At 45.8% G+C, this 20,244-nt stretch overlaps 1 protein-coding gene across 1 annotated transcript; it reads right to left on the bottom strand.

Annotated features, from left to right (window-relative positions):
• Positions 1-2,140: 2,140 nt before the first annotated feature.
• Positions 2,141-4,932, bottom strand: LOC6553387 (homeotic protein empty spiracles). The gene is made up of 2 exons (XM_001980168.3): positions 3,381-4,932; positions 2,141-3,140 (listed from the first exon to the last, which is right to left on the bottom strand). Exons 1-2 carry the CDS (start codon positions 4,540-4,542, stop codon positions 2,791-2,793), a joined length of 1,512 nt encoding a protein of 503 aa, XP_001980204.1. The 5' UTR covers positions 4,543-4,932; the 3' UTR covers positions 2,141-2,790.
• Positions 4,933-20,244: the final 15,312 nt, after the last annotated feature.

The following is a 20,244-nucleotide window of genomic DNA, read 5'->3' as shown; positions in this document are numbered from 1 at the left end:
TTAATTTAACACAACAAGCGGCCGGCGACACCTTCGATGATGTCTGGTGTTTCGGGCGACAACGGAAAGCACTAAACAGTCGTTTCGGGCCAAAAACCTGTTGGCCTGGCCAGCACATCGCACCGCATCGCATCGCATCTCGGAACGATCCTGGGCCGGAATGAGCGGGCTTAACAGATTAGTTAGCATATCCCATATCAGGGTAATTATTGTTAAATGCGATAACGATCTTGTACAGCGCTGACATTTATTTATTTTCCTTAATTTCGCCGTATTAATCTTCCAGGAAACACACATTAAACAGAACACCGAGATATGGCACGTCCCGATCTCGACCCTGCGCTCCAAAGGATGGCCATTAAGGGGCCAAGGTGTCGGGGTTGGGTTCTCGATCTTGGCTTGACAATTTGCATTACGCCGGCGATCGATCAGCGATCGGTGAAATCCATCGGACAATAATGAGCAATGGATGGGGATGGGAGGGCTGGCAAAGAGAAACGCAAACTCAAACTCAAGCTCAAGCCGAAACTCAATTAAAAGCCGAAATAACATCGAGACGAGACACAGCTAATTTAACCAAATTGGATTACTTAATAAACTTTATGGGGATAAGTAACAATAACAACGGGCAGCAAGTTGCGGTGCGTGGTGCTGGCCATAAAGTGAATGCGGCGTTGCTGTTGTTGGCATTATTATTACTATATCTCTTTTTTTGGGGCGCGCCGCATAACAAACCTTTTGGGGCATTCGAAAATCAACAACAAAAAAGCGAAGCCACGAGGCAAAACAAGTTGTACAAACATATGTATGCCCGATATATGTATAACATCATCAACAGCCAACAACTTACCAAATTGTGTTTTAATTTCCGAGAATTATCAGCAAGGGATTTCATTCCGATTTCGGCTTTCGTTTTCTGTCCGTCCCTTTGCGCCAGTGTGTTTTCGTTCTACAGAAACATTTGAAGAGTGATATTGGATAAAGGAGGCCAGCAGATAAGCCCCAATCCAATGTGCAGGGGGCGTGCCCCAGCCCCATTATTAATTACAGTTCCCGCTCTCGATGGGCCGTGTATCTTGAATCTGGTGTTGGAATCTCGAAGTTTCCATCAAAGGTGCGTGTTTGCTAAGCAAACAAGACTCGCCATTAGCTGAAAGGTTTATGGGTAAAGCAGCGATTTCGATCACCGATTGAACATATAATTTGCCCGCTCTGATTTACGACTGTTGCAATTGTAAGCTTTGTATTTGCAATAGGTTCCCCTATTGCACTCCCCCCCACTTTTCTCTACTTTGGGGGGACCTTTGACAGAGTGCCACAATTTAGTGCTGTTAACAGCTAGTAATTAGACTCGTTATGTCCGTTAATAAGCCATATCAGCCGGACCAATCTAGTTTGCAGTTTGCCCATTGCAATTAGCCACTGCATATTCATTAGGCCACTTTCGATAGTCGATATCTGATGGCTGAAAGCCGATTTGCCGATAACGAAAACTGCGCTCATATACCGCCACAATTTTCACATAAATTTGTGGTCCAATAATCATAAATTTGGCTTTTAAATCATTAGCACACCTCGAGTGGCTCGTTAACCAGTTTCCTAAGCCACCCAAGCCCCCGAAACCCCCCGTTTAGCATCCACCCCCGCCTCTTTGATCTCGCACGAACTACGCTCAATTAAATTCCACAATAAAGCACGATTTGCATTTTAAATTGTGCAATTAAAATGCTTATGAAATCTAGAAGAAATAACGATCGCTAAATGCATTTTATAGCCGCCTCCTTCAGCTATCCCGCTCTTTCCCCTCAATCCCCTTTCCCTGCGCACCTGTCACCATTTCCAGTGGACAGAAACAGCAACAACAATGTTAAATGTCACACGCTAATTAATTGACGGCGCATAATTTTTACTCTGTCACACAGTGGGACGAACTCAGTCAATGGAGATGCTTAGGGTTAAACAAGAATAAATAAAATACATTATTATTGAAGAAAAGTATGTGTAAAAGTTCACATCGCATCACATGCTATTTGAAACATACAGAAATGTTTAAATAAATCAAGTGGGTAGTATTCTGGAAAGGAAGTGGTTGCCCCCTAACAAATTCAACAAACATTTTTCTTTCGATTTCTTTTCATAATGAATATTTTATATTTTATATGATAATATTCGTGAGTGTTTCTTACAATCATGTTGGCTTAGGAATTAGTTACTAGCAACTAGGGCTTTATATTAGACGGCTTTAAATAATATCCAGCTGCAGTTGAGCGGCTCTAGAGGTTCGTGCTTAAGACTAAACATAAATAAATGCTAGATCGTCATACAATATACAAGAATTATACAATAGCTGGTGCATCGAGTACGATTTGTTCAGAAGAATTCACTAATTAAAAGTAATGTCATGAATATTTACAGGCTTAAGTCGTAAAATTTGTACAGTTATAGTTGGTGTCTAGCCTAGGCCTTTTTTTCAGTGTTTCTTTTTTGCATTTGATATTTTGGAAAGAGAGGAAACAACTTGCTTTCTTTGAGCTCTACTCAACCTCGAAACTTCGCAAGGATTTGGCACGGATCTTGAGAGGGAAAGATGGATGGAGAGGGGTCTCTAATACTTTCCTATACACACTTAGCCTAACGCCTTGGGATCGCTCTAAGAATATATCACAACAAAACAAACTATGTTACTCTCGCCGAGATTCGACTGGGAACCCTCGAAAACTGGAACTGGACTGCATTCGCCAGGATAAGGAACTCACGGACCGCCGCAGGACTATCTCCCGGCCGCTTCTCTCAGTGGCTGGCGTCCAGCTCGTGCTCCTCATCGCTGGGACACTCGTCCATCTCCATGTCGATCAGTTCGTCGTCGTCCTCGTCGCCGCTGCCGTTGTGCATATTCCGCTGCGATCCTCCCTCGCCGCCCTTCTCGTCCTCCTGCTGCATCCGCTTGTGCTTGGTGCGGCGGTTCTGGAACCACACCTTCACCTGCGTCTCGGACAGATTGAGGTTCTGGGCCAGGGCCTTCCTCTCCGCCCCCACCACGTACTGGTTGCTCTCGAAGGCGTGCTCCAGCTTCAGTAGCTGCGACGGCGAGAAGGCGGTGCGGATGCGTTTTGGTTTGCGGAACGGGGGCACCAGGAAACCTTGAAAAGAGCGGAGAAGAAAGGGTTGCGGTTAGTCATCGGTATGCAAGCTCATAATTCACAGCGATAAATTAGCAATATCGAAAAAATAGTACTAGTATCATTCACTTCCGATTACGTGTATTAGGATTTATAATTATTACTTTTCCGAAAATTCTATATATTAGATCATAGGAACTTCTTTCGGTAAATCTTTTTTGTTTGTTTTGCATATAAAGAATCATTCCGCAAGATACTTACTTCCAGGGAACCGGTGTGGGAAGATCCTGCCGTGGCGGCTGAGCAGCCAGGGGTACAGCTGATAGCTATCCCTGGCCATGCCCGGATTGGGCATGAACTGGGCGGCGTGGGGCGGCAGGCCGGCGGCCGCAGCGGCGGCGGCCGCTGGACCAAGGACATGACCCGCCTGCAGGGCGGCGGCCATCTGGAACTGGGCGGCGGCAATGAGATGCGGATTGTGCTGGGGCGGCAGCTCCGGCGGAGCGTTGATGTACGGCGGCAGCGCCTTGATGTCCGGCATGCCGGGCTGACCCTGCGGCATCGGCGGTCCTCCGGGTCCCATGGGAAAGGGGCGAACGAGTCCAGCGGGCGGCATGCCCGGCATCATCATGGGTCCAGCTCCTCCGGGATGCATCATGGCGGGCTTTGGATAGTTCGGGGGCGGTTGCTGCTGTGGCTGCTGCTGCGGAGGCGTGGCATGTGGACTGCTGATCAGCAGAGTGGGCGAAGACGAGGGCTGCGAGGACTGGGGGCTCACGGATTTGGGAGGCGTGTGCGGTGGCTGGATGCGCTGGGCGGGATTCTCGGCCTGCTCCAGGGCAGGTGGTGCAGGTGAGCGTTCCCGCTTGAGGGAGACGGCCATCTGGGGCTGCTCCGATTCGGGGGAGAGGCGTGTCTGCAGCGGACTCAGGCCGCTGGCCATGGCGGCATTGTGGTGCAGTCTCTGCAGCAGCTCCTGAATGTCCTGGTGGCTCTTGGGTGTGCCCGAATGTTGCTGCTGCTGCATGAGGAGGTGCTGGTGCAACACATGTTGCTGCGCGGGCGATAGATGCGGATGCGGATGTGGTGCCTGCAAATGCTGCTGCTGCTGGTGTTGCTGGTGCTGCGGAGCATGGGGATGCGGATAGGGCAGACCGTGGGCAGGAGGCGCCATCAGATGGTGCGGAGGTGAGCCTGGGATCAAGGTGAGCGTGGCGGGCGGCGTCTGGGGCGGCGAACCGGGCACGTTGCGCTCGCCGGGCGGCGGACTCTGGGGGCCGGAGAGCTCGGGCGTCGAATTGCCGCCGGCGGTGCTGACATCATTGCCCACAATGGACTCGATGCTGAAACCGATCTTCTGCTTGGGCGTGGGCATCATGACGGCTGCAGCGGCGGTGGGAACCGGCGGAATCATCTTAGTCATAAATACGGCGGTTAGTTCGGCTATGTTGGCGGCTTTTTTCGGGCGGCTTAAACACGTTTTTCTGTTCTCTAACTCTAATCCTCTGGGGGGAAGTCCTTATGTGTAACTTCTGGCTTATAACTTTCTATGCTTCGTTGATTTTCTCACACTAAGCGACGCATTGGTAACGCTTTCATAGATGCGTATAGTTACTAAATTAATCACACACACACTCGGCTTGTCAAGACTTGTGCTCTACGGCGATCGACGCGCTCGTTTTTCTTGCTTTTTTTTGTTGAGTCGGAAGACGGGGAATATAGACGTGTGCTCTCGACGACGTTCGATGTCTGAATAAATCCGGTGAGCCCGGCGACACCACCAAGTGTGCGCTGCTCGAAGAGAGCTGGGCTGCGAGTCGACTCTCTTCGCCAGTACAGGCCAAACCAGTTTATCGGGCCAGAGCGGGAGGCACTGTGCGCGGTGCAGTATGGCCGTCTTCTTCGCGCGCGCCTTGTGGATTTTATCTAACCTGGAGATATGGTGTAGCTGCGCAGGAGCGAGTGAAATGGCTGCTTTTCGAGGGGCGGGTCCAGCCGTTTGGTGCGCTGCCTCTACCGAATTTTCTGCATATGGCTTCCGTTCGAATAGCCACCACTATTCGGCGTTGTTGTTGCTCTTGGCCTCTGTGTAATTTGGCTTAAACTGCCATTCATAGTTCTTGTTTTTGCGGTTGCATTTCTGGGCCGGAACGAGCGCTAAATGGAAATCTAATGCCAGGTGGGCAAAATGTCTCTGTTTGCGGACTCCGGCGAATTTGCAGGAAGTTCGAAAGGGTTTTCGAGGCTTACAGGGATGTGCGTTTTAAATATTTCCTCTGCTCAGGGGGATTTACGGGGGGATTTCTGTTGTGCAAATTTATAGTTTAGCAAGGATTTGTTGGGAGTTCTTCAATAATCGCTCTTTATATATTTATGTTGGAATAGTAAAAGATATAGAAGTCTAGCGTTTGCATTGGTGCTTCTTACGCTCGTGAAAAATTATTGGGGATGTCTGTATATTAGAATACCCATTTAATTGACTTTGATTTATTATTTTATATACTAACCTTCTCTCTTCTAAAACCTCCGCCGTTCTCCTACAGCTGACTATCCAGTTCACATTAGCGATTCCACACCATGGATGCACTTCAAAATTGCTGTTTCAATAAATCATCTACGAAACTCGATCGGGACAGTTTTATGAAATGTGCTACCGGGTTTATTTTTAGCTACGATTTAAATGTTAATTTTCGGGCATTACATTTTTTTGGCACACGACAAAGTTTGCATAATTTATGTAGTGTCCGAATCGCAATTCCGAATCAAAATCAGAGCAGGTTCATCAATTGACAAGACGTGCCAAAAGTCTCACTTCGTTCCCCCTGGCAGCACTGTGACTTGCTATCAAGTTCCAAAAGATTTTCAAAAACAATGGAATAATATTCGGTAGTGCTATTTTCACACTCTGTTATCAACTGGAGCCGTCGAAATCGTCGCCGCATTTCCAAGATTTATGGGCTAGGAATCGCAAGAGCAAAACAACCGCTTGTGAGGTAGATTAAAATCTATCAAATTTTTATGGCCCCTAATTAAGCCACGCATATTTACCCATCGCTTTCGGTTCGAATCGACGCCAGGCATAAACAACTTTCGAGTCCATTAAAGCGTAATTATGTTGACTAATGGATTTTGATTACAAGGCGAAATGCTGTCGAAAGTTCAGCGATTTTCAGCCGAGTCGGTTTCATTTGCGGTCTAATCTGCGAAACGTGTGTGTTGCTAACTGGATTGGAAACTCGACATCCGCGCTTTAGTTTTGATTTCGTGAAAGCTTATAGTAAATAACTGGGGAAGGTTTTTTAAATTTAAATTTGAATTACATTGTGGTAAATCGATATAACGGAATGTAGTAATAAATATTTTGTAAAATCCGGAACTTGTTAAGTGAATTGACTGTTTTTAAAAACTTAAAGTGAGAAAATTCTTTAAAACCATTTTATGAACTAAGAAGTTGCGGTTGAAATAATGCATGTGCAAGTTTAAACGAAACAAAATAATACTACGAAATCAATTTAGTTGTAACTACCAACATATCGACGAATTAAGCATAATTGAGTTGAAAAAACGCAATTTACCTCTTATTTTCGGTAATTTCACACGCCCACCGAGCTGAGTACCTCGCCGCAGGAGCTCCAGGACTCTAAGGACCTGCAGCCAGCACAATCGGACTGCTAATGAGCGAATAAAGATATCCAGAGGCCGCAGGACCAGCGGCAGTCAAGTGGCCAACTGGAGGATTCGGCAGTGGATGACCCCCCGCCAGAGTTCGCAAAAAGGAATGAAAACCATAAAAAATGCAGCCAACAAAGGGCACAAATGCATTTATTAGATGGAAATAAGGAGGAACACAATGCAGCAGCCCGAAAGGTGTCAAAATCAACAATTTTCAGCCTGCAAACAATTCCACAGAAACCGAGGCACAGCGTGATGCAATTTCACCTATTCGAACCTCCCTCCATCCAGAAAATAAATCTACAGTATGCCAGTCCAATTGCCGATGCCAGTTCAGCTGAAAATTGGACGGAGAAAAAAAACAGCAGTTTCACTTTTTGTCTTTTCGACGATTTTGTTTTTTTCTCAGTCTATCTCGCTGGGAAAACAATGGAAAACGTGGCAAATTTCCCTTTGTTCGAATCGATGGCCAGAAATTGTTGAGTAGCAACAAAACAAGGCAACAGAAGACGAGAAAAATTGACTTTAATGATGATGAGTTGGCGTTTAGAGTGTGCGTTTTGGATTCATTTGAATTGAGTGTGTTTTCAGACCCATTTTCTCGGTTTTCTCAAAATGTGTGTTTTTTGTATTTGGCACAAACTCGGGGAAAACTCTATGGGGGAGCGAAGCGTTTAAATGTAATTAATTTCTGGCAACTCGATTGAGGGACAAGCGCCATCGCTAACTGCGCTTCCAGGAATACCATCGATCGGTTTCACAGCTCTGCGTCATTTTCATATTTTACCCAAAGCGATCTACCGATAATTTGGGCGCTTGTAAATCCACGCGACCCCAGAAATTATGATGGATCGGCACCGCCGTTTGTGGCCACATTTTCACGCGTTTTCCATGGAGGGAATTGGAAAATTGGACTTGGTAGCAACTGACAGACGTTTTCGGGGGCAGGGGGCGTGTCAGCCCTAAGAACATCAAACAACTGTACAGTAATGAGCCTGCCGTTTTCCAGGAAAACGAATTCGAGAGGAGCCCAAATCCCATTCGTAGAGAATGGCCCTGAAAAGGGTGCACTGGACCGAAGGATCGGATCATTTGGAATTTCAGGCACGACATATCGGAGCCAATCAAGTTGGGGGTACTTCGAGTTACCACAAAGCCGTAAAATCATATTAAAACACAATTTCTGGTCCACCAGCGCGGTAGCGGGCCAAGATCATAAAACATTTATATCTAATCCTTGACAATCATAAAAATTACACAAACGACACGATGCAGTGCAGGGAAAATCTGACAAGGGCCAAGTGCCAGCGGCGAAAAGAAAATGTTTAAAATGTCGGAAAAGTGCTCGAGAAAAATAGGAAAGGGCGGGCGGCGTGGAGAAAGCGAATAAACAGTAGTCAGGGAAATGTCATAAAAATGTCTGATTTCTCCTTGAAATCCCCGCAGCCCCAAAACTATGCACTGCGAAAAATGCAATAGTGATCAGTCACTTTGGAATATTTTAATCCTTGGCGAGGACAAGAACTGTTCAATATTCCAAGAAGGCTTGGTTAAAACAAATACAGTTTAATAAGGAATGGAATGAGTAAAATTAAATTTTAATACGGAGAAAGTATACTTTATTGCTTACTTGTTTAGGCATAGTCTAATTAAATTTATATATATTATTAATACTCTTCATTCATATGTAATATTCAGAGGGTATGTACTTGCATTTCTCACTCTGTATCACCTCCGCTAGTACGTGTGTGCAAAACAGTGGAAAATAGTGGAAAGCCATTCCAAATTCGAGGCATTTTTATGACACTTTCCGTACCGGGCAGTCGAGCATGGCCAGCAGAAGGACAGCCAGACAATCCTTTGTGGGCATAAAAAATATGGTAGTTGCCGAAATAAAATCAACGTAATGTTTATGACTTTTCACCGGCGGTGCCCCATGCACCCTCCACTCCCCTGCTCCCGATGGCACTCCTCCTTTGACCTGGCTGGTTGACACTTTCGTTTTGGTAATATTTTGGCTGACAGGCACTTTTGTTCGTGTGTCATTATCGTTTTGCCCAGATCCGGATGGTCGAGCGGGATTTATGAGCGGGAGACATGGTGCGATTAGATCAGAGCGATACAAGGTCCTTTATATAGTGAGGTCTTGAGATTTAGATAGAGCTGCTGAGAAAGAGCAGCAAACTGGTTCTAAGCAAGTAATATCTGCAGTTCTCAAGATAGTGCACACACGTAGCACTACATATACCTGCTAATTACTTTAGTAATTCGAGTTGATTAATATAAATTTATATCCCCCATTGTATTGCACTAAGACAGATAGTCATCCTTATCGTTCATTTTCGCCGAGCTAAGTAGATTCCGAGCAGGTAAGCAAACCAGAAATCCCCCAGATCATCTTATAACCGCTTGAGTAACCCCCAGAGACCTTTTGCGCGGCCTTCAGCCAGTGCCGCCCCATGGCATTCAACACCTCGCCATCCACATCACACATATGCCTCCCCCATCAGCTTGATGGCCAAGCCAATTACTCTTCTCGTCCTTATCGCAGATCTTTGCCCCCTCTACACACCGAAGAAATAAATATACTCCCCCGAAATTTTCCCCTGGCAAACACTTTATAAATTACACGCCCACACTTGTCGACTCCACCAGCAGTTGAGTCGGGCGAGTCCCCAACTCCTGGCCACATCGAAACTAATGATGACAGCCAATAAAAAATTCCAACAAATGTGTAAATTTGTAGAAAAGCATGAAAGCCAAAAAACGAAATTTCATAAAAATGTAAATTTCCCAAAAGAGCGGAGTGGAAAGGGCGCATGGCATATATGGCATCGTACGTAGCAGTAGGGATAGGATATGCGGACATGGTCGACTGGCTGGCGAAGTAGGGAAAGGGAGGGTTTGGGAACAACAAATGAAATAAATTTGTGCATGTTACTCGAAAATGTCGCTGGCAGGCGAAAGCCAAAAAATGGGAAATGGTTATGCATCTGGGGAGTGGGAAATGGGAGTGGGAATGGGAATGGGAATGGCAATGGCAATGGGAATGGGAAATGGCAATTGGCAATTGGCAGGGGGTTGTCCTGAGGAGGGGTTGGATGTACCTACATGGAGGACTCGACGGGGTGCCCTGGCAGATGACTCAATTTACACGCAACGAGCTCTGTAAATTGCGCCTCATTTCGCTCGCGATTCTTCCTCTGGCAGTTGGAGGAACGAAAATGAAATGTATATCCCAGATTTGCTTCCTCCAAAAAACATGCCATCCATTCAGCATCCCCTACTGAAGATCCAGCTACAAATTGCCAAACCTAATAAAAGCGAAATTAGCTGAAGAAAGGAGCGATAACGAGGGTTGATTTGTGAGTTGTGCTTTGCGCGAAGTGGATGCCGAGGGGGTAACTTCATTTTGCGGATGCGCGCCATAAATTAAAATAAATTAATTGGCCGTAACTCTGAGTGGATAGAGTTGTCTAGCCATCAGAATGTTCTACATTTTTGCTTCAACTTAGTGAAATTCTAATTCCTTCAATTGTATTTTTAAATAGATAATAGACATATATAAAAGTATCTAGTAAAGTATATTTATTTTAAATTAGGTATTTGACCATGCTTGTGATATGGTGATATTTACGTATGTTTGTCAGAGATTTTAAATATAATTTGTACAAAATATTTAGAAGCTTTGTTGTTAAGGATGCGATTCTCATCATGTCCATGTTATGTGTGCCTACTTTGAGGCCATTCCCCTGCCAACGTCCCATAATGGTGATGAGGTTGTGTCGCCATGTGCCCAGCCCCTTTTCCCACTGGAAACCCAGTTACCAAGAGTCTGGGCCTTGAGCGTTGGTCGTTAAACAAATGAATTGCCATAAGCGCCGGCTGATTGCGATGTCGTCCTAGATGGGCTGTCATAATAAGCTGCGGCTGGGCGGCGCATCCTGATTGGATTCGACTGCCAGCTGTCGGCGGGGCAACTGCGATTATTATACGTATATTACGGAGCTTGCCAAACGCAACGGAGACTTTCCGAGCCGCATCATTACGGAACTCCGCTCTGCAGCCGGAGTCTGCCATTATTATACGCCATTTAAATAATATTCGCCTTCATGCTGCGACAATGTCGCCTGGCACGTTTTCGAGAGCTGGCTGCCACCACCCTTCGCAACTTCCAGAAAGCCGCTGGGAAGTGGGAAAACCCACCCCGTTTTCCGGCCTCATTGTTTGTCGTCTGTGCCATTTTTCACAGGCATTTGCTGCGCATAATCAAGGCACATCATCAGCATTTGATTGCGACAAATAATGCCGCCACTTTGTGTTTGTCCCGCGAGCGTCTGCCAGCACTTAAGGGGTGCTTCAACCCCCAGACCCCAGCCCCCACTGCCCACAGCCATGTAGCTCCTGAAATCGCGAAAATGGCCGACGGACTGGAAGGATTACGGCAGGCGCGAATGCAAACGCGCGCGTGTTAAATTAAAAGGATTTGTGTTTTATTAAGTGCACGCACAGCATTCAAGTGCATCGAAAAAAAAAAATATATGTAATAGGGTAGAAAATAGTCGTGGAAACGGGGTTAGTTTTTAATGGACTTGGTATAGGGGTTGTCAATTAATAAAAAGCAGGATGGCAAACAATGCTGGAATAGGCGACAGACACAATGCTGAATTAGATGATAACAGGGCTTAAATATTAAAACTGGGAAAATGGAGTGCAGATTGCTAGGTCTGCGTCCATAAAATTTCCAAAATCCAAGAAATGGCAAATCACAATGTCTTTAATTAGATGCCTTGCGCAAAGCTAATCCCAAACAACTGCAAACATTGCAACATAATAGAGTGCATAATGGAATGGAACCCGGGAAGAAAACCAGAACTACCTACATGACTTCAGTGGCCGGCAGCATACGGTAGCCGTCTATCAGATCAGCGAATCTTAACTGATCCAACAATGCGATAAAGGAACATATATGAACTTCGGGCCCAAACAAGCCGACAAACGGTAACTGGATCAGCAGCGGAATCAATCCCAAGGAACCCAGGGCTCAAAAGACAATGCCAGCTGATTTCTGCCACTGGTTGGCCAGATTGCCGATCTCACATCTCACATGTTGATCTTGTTACAAAGTCAGAAGACCGTGCGGGTGTTCTTCCAGAGATTTTCCAGTCTCTATTCTCTGCGCCGCTGCAGAAGCGGAAAGAGCCAAAAGTTAAGCCACAAACATACAAGAGGATCAGAACGGATTTAAATACAAAGTGGCAAATAATGAAGTGTACTCGTACGTACAGGGGAGTGCTGGAAAGGTGCAAGAATTCCCAAAACCAGGGTGGCTCTGGGTCCGAATCCTCTCCTGCTCTTCGGCTCTTCTGCTCTTCGCGAGTGCGTGTGGAGTTGGCTTATTAAAGTTATAATTAAAATATGTCGGCCTTCATGCGTTGATCTTGGGCGGTTTGCAGTTCCTCGTCTGCCTGCTGTTTCTATGAATTTAATTATAAAAATTCCCTGATAATTGTTTTTGTATTTAAATTTTAATGGGTTCACACTATTCTGTCCGCTTTGCCCGCTCTGCCCGCTTAGCGTGAACTTGGCAAGGGGGTTGCATTTGAAACTGAAAACTCTTCAATTAGTTGTTGGCTTCACGGGAGCATTATTTCATGGGTGGAGTACAAAGGGGGCTAGTTACTTGCACTTTGATTCCTAAGGCCTCTGCACCTCATAAGGCAGAAGGAGCCTCGGATATTTGACTTATTTCGAATGGATTACCAGCTTCACTAGGAATTTCAAATTTAAGTAAAAAACAAGGAGTACCACTCACATTTATGATGATATATGTACCCACAGACCCCTTCTTCAATCGACGCCCCTGTTCAAGTACCCTTTTCAGGGGATTCGTGTGCGGCGACCTTCGTCCACACATTGCGCGTCACTTAAATTTATTAGGATTACGAAACAAAAAGTCAACAAGATGACAAGAATCGAAGTGAACGACTCGAGCACCCCTGAAGTACCAGAGCTACTGGGGCATTGTTTCGCCGAAGAATAACCCCAAACAGGCAGGGAAAATAAGGATAATACAACTCATATGCGTCCATTATTAGATGAGTGAAAGGCGAACCGTGGCAAATGGAATTTGTGTAGGGAAGTTTCGGCCCAGTGGCCTCACATACTTGACTTAATTTAAGCCAATTTAATGCCCATTGACCGGACGAGGATCACACACAAGTGAGTCCGGTATTCCTGATCCGTAATTGCTTTGAGAAAAATCATTGCACACACGCACACACTCACACACTCACATGTGGCATTATCCCGGACTTAGCTGTGGGAAAATTGGAACACCCGCAAGTCGCTGACTTTTGAGGGCTCCTCGATCCTGCGCGGCTGATCGAGCCTGAACCACTTGAGCCCGTGCACTGCGTAATCCCGGAATGCTCCTGTTCCTCGATGGGTTTCCAAAGTGAACAGTAGCTTCGTTACGGGCGTTTTGCGCATGCCATTATCTAATTTGCCCAGCATGTGCAGGCGGCATTCTTTCTTCTGGGAGCGGCTTCTTTATGCTGGTTTCTTTTCAACTTTTTGTTGTGCCACTTGGCCGTGTAATTAGATTTGTGCTACTTTCCACGGCGGTGCCTCAGATCCCAGCGATCGCCGGCCTTATCAATGCAAACGCCCTCTGCGATTATTATGATGTCTTCGCCACTGTCAGCATTATTTATGGAAATACTTTTTATTAAAGCTAATTGGCCGACAAAAGCCGCGGCCCGTGCCGCTGTCTTCGGCCTCGGAAAACAATCAAAATGCCTCCGCATGAAATCAAACAATTCCGGGGCATTCAGTTCGGAGCAATTCGAATCAATTCGATGTCACTCGATTGCATGCAATGGGTGTCAATGCACGTTTGGGTATTTTGAGCACTCTGGCAAATGTTCGGAAAGATTTCGAATTTCAGCCAAGGCGTGTGGAAAGATACCCCTGACTATTTCATAAATATATCATAAATATATTTTATAAATATATCATACATATATACTATTATTAACGTGCCTACAAAAGGTAAATGTAAGGCTGCAGTCAAGAATATTTATTTATTGTCAAGAATATTGACATGAAATTCTCGCATCCCTGTTCATTTCTTGCAGTGCACATTAGAGAGCCGAGCTAGTCATGTGTTTAAAGCGATTTAAGCACAGCCAGCAGGCAGTTTGTGTTTTTAATCAGCTGCCACTTGCCAAGCAGACTCGGCCTGGGATTCCGCTTTGGATTCAGATTCAGATTCAGATTCAGACCCCACACACAAGACGAGACGAGTCCGAGTGCCTAATTAAAATTGATTTGATTTCTCTGACACTTTTCAGCTCGAGTTTTGTTTTCGAATCGGCATCGGAATCGGAATCGGAGTCGCCATGGAACTGGGATTGGAATCAAAGCCGCATTGTTCGTCACGCCACTCGAACGGCGAGAAGACTGAAATGACTGAGATGACTGACAGTTGGTCGCTCAGAGAGCCAATCATTTGGCCAATCGTTTCAATTTCACGTTTTGATTGATATTTCTGCTGAAACCGATACAACCCCTGACTTTTGGGACCGCTCCGCATGGAGCATAGAGCATAGAGCTAATTAAGCTGATCCGTGGCCGGCGCTAAGCTCATAATTATACAAAACTCCAGATTGGATGCTGATGCTGAAGAAGTATCCGATACGGATACCGATGGCCATGCCTATGCAGCGATGCCCATGCCGATGGGTTGTCATCTGGGCCATACATCTTGTTATGGCCACGGCGCATGCGCGCCCCGTCAATTAGTTTGGCTGTCAGAAAGATGATGAACTCGTTGCTTGATGAGGGTTTTCTTCCCGAACGCCGGCGGTTTGGAGGATCGGAGGATCGCCCGACTGTCCAGTGACTTATCACAGTTTCGAGCGAATTACGACGCGTCGCAGTTATTTTTTAATAGTTTTGCCAGCCGGCACTCGTGTAGTTGCCAACCTCCTCCATTTGGCATTCCAGAAATATGAGTAACTCGACGCTCTGCGCTGTATTATGTTTTTTGGGCTAGTTTGAGGTCGGCGATAGCATCCGATAGACGTGTTTATAGGCCCAAAGGTCTAAGTGGCTTCTTCGGCGGTGGTCCGCCTCCGGCGTCATGTCGTTGACATTTGCGACAAATGGGCTGACGCACATCAAGTATCCGTGTCGTGTGTGTGGTCCACTTAAGGGGGTGTACACTGTACACAACACACTACACACTACACACTACACACTATACACCGTACGCGTTACAGGGCATCGCATAAAGGTCCGAGTGGAGCTTGTAAGTGACTCAGAGATGTCGCGCAAAGGCATCGCGATTTAATCAACTCATTAAGGTCAGCACATAATTTTAATTGTTTTTCATAATATCGCTTATTTCGTGGAGGGGCGGCTGGCATCAAAGGCCGTGTGATTTCGCGGAAATCGGAGGACAGATAAGCCGGGCATAATTGGCGGCTAGTTAGCTTTTTAGTTGGTAAATTTCAGCGTTAGTCGGATGGTTTCGTAATCGCTGGGGTTTCGTTTGGGAGGTCATCTGCGTGCCATTATAAATATATTTGTGCTACCGCAAGATTTCCCTACTAAGACTGTGGGAAAACTCTGCCTCCGCTCGTTGCAAGATTAATTTGGGTTTATTTTTAGGCACGAACGCTCCACTTTGGGCTGCCCTGCTCCCCAAAAAATATTTGTGTATTTACTTATTTGTTTGCCCTGCGCTTCTCATGTCCATTGCAAGCCGCAATTAATTACAATTTTTATTGCGCCGACCTGAGGTTTTCCGTTGTGATTTATATGGGAGAATACAGGAGAAGTTCGATGGCTTCGATCTCCACGCGTTGAAAGTGCCATAAAATGCATGAGCTATTCGATGCGTTTTGATGAAATGTGAAAGGCAATTACTCAATTGCATTTTATTAACTGAGAACATTTTCCGGCTCCCTTTCTTCGTAAATGATTTGGAGCATTTGTTTTGGGTTCATAATGGGCAGGAATTTTCGGTACAGAGGCGGTTTGCATGAGAATAAAGCTGAACCCTCCAGTAATTTCCAATTTGATTTAATGGAAGTTAACTCGTATGGGTTTTCTGTACTGTGAAAGGTGGTAATAAATCGGGAAAATAATAGGTGATTAAATGCAATAAGCTGTTGGTAAATAGTAGTGTTGGTGTAGCAAGATGCCCTTCGAATTCGTAGTGTATTACTATCTTTTTAATAATAGTAATCATATTTGAAAATGGGTAATTTGCATACACTCATATTCATGATACTTGTCATGGTTTGGTTTCTCAAAATTTGTCCAAACTCACATGTAAAATTGCGCAACCTTATCTGTAGATATGTGAGTTCTCCCAATTCTCCTTGACCTGTGCGAAATCTTCGTTAATTGCGCAAAGTGAACAGCCCATTGACACCTAGGCTTGAACCCCCGGCCTCGCATGTCAACACCGTCATCATCATCGCCATCACCATCAGTACTTCCACCTGTCCACCGTCTTCATCGTGGAAGTAAAGGCCGGAGTAGCTGGGCAGTTTGTGGCAATTTGGTAAAGATTTTGCCGGCAACTAAAGTGCAAAACACATGCAACGTTTTGGCTAATTAGGCGGCCTGCATTTGAATGCGGCCTCGCCCGTGCATCCCAGTGTTATTTTCTTTATATTCTGTATTTTTATTTCTTAGCTGGCTCCTCTGGTGCCACGGTAGCCGAGCTCCACAGTAGCCCCTCGCACTAACGGAAGCCATACCTCAGCTGCGTCGCTGGGGAATCTGACAAGTGAAATCTAAGAGATGTGCGAATGGCACTGCGGGAAAAAAGTTCGGAGGAAGTGGACTTGGCCGACTTGGCCGAGTTGGTCGAGTTGGTCGTCTTGGCCACATCGCTGATACGCCCTGTGGGCTGCAATAAAAATTAATTTTCCCCCGTTGCCAGCAGCGCAATCACAGCAAAGTTGACAAGCGTTTACCAACGCGTCGTCTGCACGAATATTTCATCTGCGGGATAAGCATCACCACGGCCAAAATGCAGCCCCCGAAAAATATATAAAAATTAAAATAAAGAGCAGAGTGGAGAAGGCAGCCAGCCACTTTGTCATAGCATTTCCGCTGAATGCTTTCCCCCCAACCCCGCGACATATGGCGGCTAATTAGCTGCCCGAATGGAATTGAAACTCAACGCGGCTCACACCTTGCTGACCATGGTTATGTATCTTTAGGATGTGGATGTGGACGATGATGCGGATGCGGCTCTTTGTAGTGCGAACTTTTTAATGGCTCGCATTTCGCTGACCGAGCCACGCCAGATGTTAATCAGTTTTTAGGTTTTATTTTCCAGTTCGTATATTTCTTATGCTTTATGATTGTCCAAGGGATTACAGCGAAGTCAGCTTCTGTGGCCTTAATTGAAATTCGTTTTGTCACCGCTTAAAAAGCAGGTGAGTAAGTTGGAGAGTAAGTTATGGAAAGCTGAATGAAATGGGTTTAGTGGAAATGGGTGTGCGAAATGTTCCCAGTTTGCCAGCTTTCTATTTGTCGGTGATGAACAATGATATTTCTAAGAAAATATTCTGCAGCACATTAAAGCCTGCATTTTTACCAATTCATTTTTCCCAATTCATATTAAATATGAATAATAACTGAATTTAATAACCATTTATAACTGAATAAAATGCAAATATTCCATGCCAAAAGTTCACATTCTTGCAGGTTTAACGAACTGCACATTATCAATCATGCTAACATTCTTTTACACCCAATTAAAAATCTATTTAATGGAAACAAGTAGCCTCTGAACTCTCCACCGCCCTCTCCCCATTTTCCATCAGCTTGGGGCCTTGAGGAAAATGCGCTTTTAATTGCAGTCTATCAATCAAGTTTCCCCCTCCATTGCTCGCCTCACATTTTTCATAATGCACAGAGTGTAAAATAAATGCGAATGCGATTTGGAATTTGGAATTTGGAATTTCGAACTCGACTTTCGATGGCCAACATTCCGTTGGGGATCAATGGATGGCTCTGTTCTCAATTATTTTGGTAGGATATATATTATGATTATAAGCAAAATCAAAATATAAAGGTATAATACGAAGTGCATTTATATTATTTTCTGTGCATTTGGTTTTCTCTTTTATCACTCGTAAAGTTGCGAGTGGCGGCCATTTTGCGAATCTGCAGCGTTATTAATTGCCACTGCGTGCTTCTTAGCGTTTATTTATGGCCGCCGACTTCGATTCCGATCCGATTCCGAGGCGATCGCGATATGAGTTTCGAATATGGGCGCGAGTTTCGAGCGACGCCATTCAATTGACACGCATTCAATTACGCCGCTGCAGCTGCTCGTGGCTAGTGACTCATGGGCGGGGGTAGGGGGTGTGGAAGGGGGAAGGTGGTAGGTGGTAGGTGGTAAGGGGCTGGGGCAGGGGCAGGGGGAGCGGTCAGCCAACGGTCCGCTGGAATGCAATCAGCTTCAATCACTTGGGCTCTGTTATATTTATCGCCTTAAACGAGCATAAATTGTGGCTTAAAAAGTTTCCTAGAATCGAGAGGCAATGCGACTGACAACGATATGTGTGGGTGAGGTTCGTTGCCTGTTTATGGAAAACCGTGCACACTGAGGGAAAATCTATGCGACATTATTATTTAAAATATACACAGTAAGTGCAATTGTGTGTCATGCACACAAGCAATAGATGTTTACTAAATTACGATGAGTCAGGTCAAATGTATAAAAGCCCTTTAGCTTTATAGAGGATTATGAAAAAGGATATGAGATTCTAGAAGAGCGATCACAATTTCCACTGTATGAGCATACAGCACGAATGGAATGGGTGGAGATAAGGTATCAATACCAGTGGCGTTTAATTAAAATTGTACAAGTGCGAGTGTCAGGCGGCTGGCATCATCATTCGGCCCCAGATCCCCAGATCCGCTCAGATAGAGTGCCTCTGATAGAGTTCCATGCCACCTCGAGAAGCCCCCGCCCGCAGGCCCATCGATTGCTCACCGAAGCACGTTAACAGCCCAAACGTGACAACAGATGGTGTTGTCTCAATTGTCAATTCATAAGCGAACGGAGTGGTTTCCTCGATGATTTTGATTTATGCCCATGAGTCCACAGCCAAGTGAAATGTCACAGCACAACAGAGGGGCAGCAATGGCCGCTTCGAATTGAATGTTAATGTATGCAGTTAATAAGTTTTTCACCCGCCGACATTATGTGGTAGCCAACGGGCTGTCAAAACTCGCATGCTCGCCTGTCAGCAGCCCACGCATTTGGATTGGATCTGGTGTGGCATACCAATGGGTTAACCTGGCAAGCAGGGGGTTAAGATGGGGCGCTGTGGAGCAGTGGAGCAGTGGCCGATCGCCCAGCTCCACTGACAAGCTAATTTGTGCGATAATTGTGCGAATTCTGACAGCTCCAATGAGATCCCAATCGGTCGCAGAGGAGCGTCCTTCCAAAGGGGTTGTTCCTTAACCCATTGGGCACTAAACAAGTATGTGGTATGAAAACAACTAAAGCTTGTTATCAAGCTCTGTGGCTTAAATGATGTTTTTAAACCCGAAAGGGGTCTTTAAAGGGCTAGTTGTGCACCAGTGGGTTAAAGAGGGGGAGATACTGCAGCTTGGACACGGGGACGGATAGTTGGACAGCTCACTGTAACTGGCACCGGGCGAGACAGATTGACATTAAACAAGTTGTAATTCGATACTTAATTGACGCCCGGCTCGTAAATTTGCAATTGCAGCGGGTTAATGGCAGCGAGGGGTTCGGGATGTTGGCCCTGGCATGGGGATGGGGAGTGGTAAGGCTTGGGGTCTTGGTCTCCTTGGTCTCCTCGGTCTCCGGTTCCGAGCGATCCAATTAAAGTTGCCCAAGGGGCCGCCATGGCTGTCGAATTGAGGTAATGTAAAAGACTCAAGACTCAAGACTCGAGATGTGCTGCCCACACAGCTGGACGCTTGAACACCACCAAAGTCATGTACAGATGTCAGTTGCCCGGAACCCCCAATCCCAATCCCAATCCCACACCCATACCCACTCCAAGATGCGAAGGGAAAACCCCCACCTTCTGTGACCTTTTGCGTGTGCGAAATCCAAGACGGTCCAGTTTTTATTTACTTTCGTCGCATTTGTTTTAAAATACGATGTCTTGACAGTTTCACTGAGTGGAGGCACCGCCTCCCGGAGACATACTGCACTTTTGGCCATAAATTTTGACCCCGTTTCGCTGGGATCTGTAACTGTAACTGAAGCTGGGCGCATCATTTGTCGAGGGGTTGCGACTATGTTGGGTCCTCGGTTTTTGGTTTATGACCCACCGGCAAAACATTAGCACTTGGGCCCTAAGCACTCCCCAGAGAAGCAGTTCAAGTTGGCCGGCTTTCTATTGCGAAAGCGTAACTTTTACGCCGCGCCGATTTT

This window comes from Drosophila erecta, unplaced genomic scaffold, assembly GCF_003286155.1.
Source record: "Drosophila erecta strain 14021-0224.00,06,07 unplaced genomic scaffold, DereRS2 tig00000000-arrow-pilon, whole genome shotgun sequence".
Lineage (NCBI taxonomy): Eukaryota > Metazoa > Arthropoda > Insecta > Diptera > Drosophilidae > Drosophila > Drosophila erecta.
Note: the sequence above shows the minus strand (reverse complement) of the source record. Positions and strands in the feature narration are given on the sequence as shown.

What these genes read in the sequence shown, in the direction of transcription:
- LOC6553387 (XM_001980168.3), bottom strand. Translation starts at nt 4,542, where the DNA reads ATGACTAAGATGATTCCGCCGGTTCCCACCGCCGCTGCAGCCGTCATG. An exon ending in CCCACACCGGTTCCCTGGAA is followed by an intron (nt 3,141 to 3,380) that starts GTAAGTATCTTG and finishes GCTCTTTTCAAG; the next exon opens with GTTTCCTGGTGCCCCCGTTC.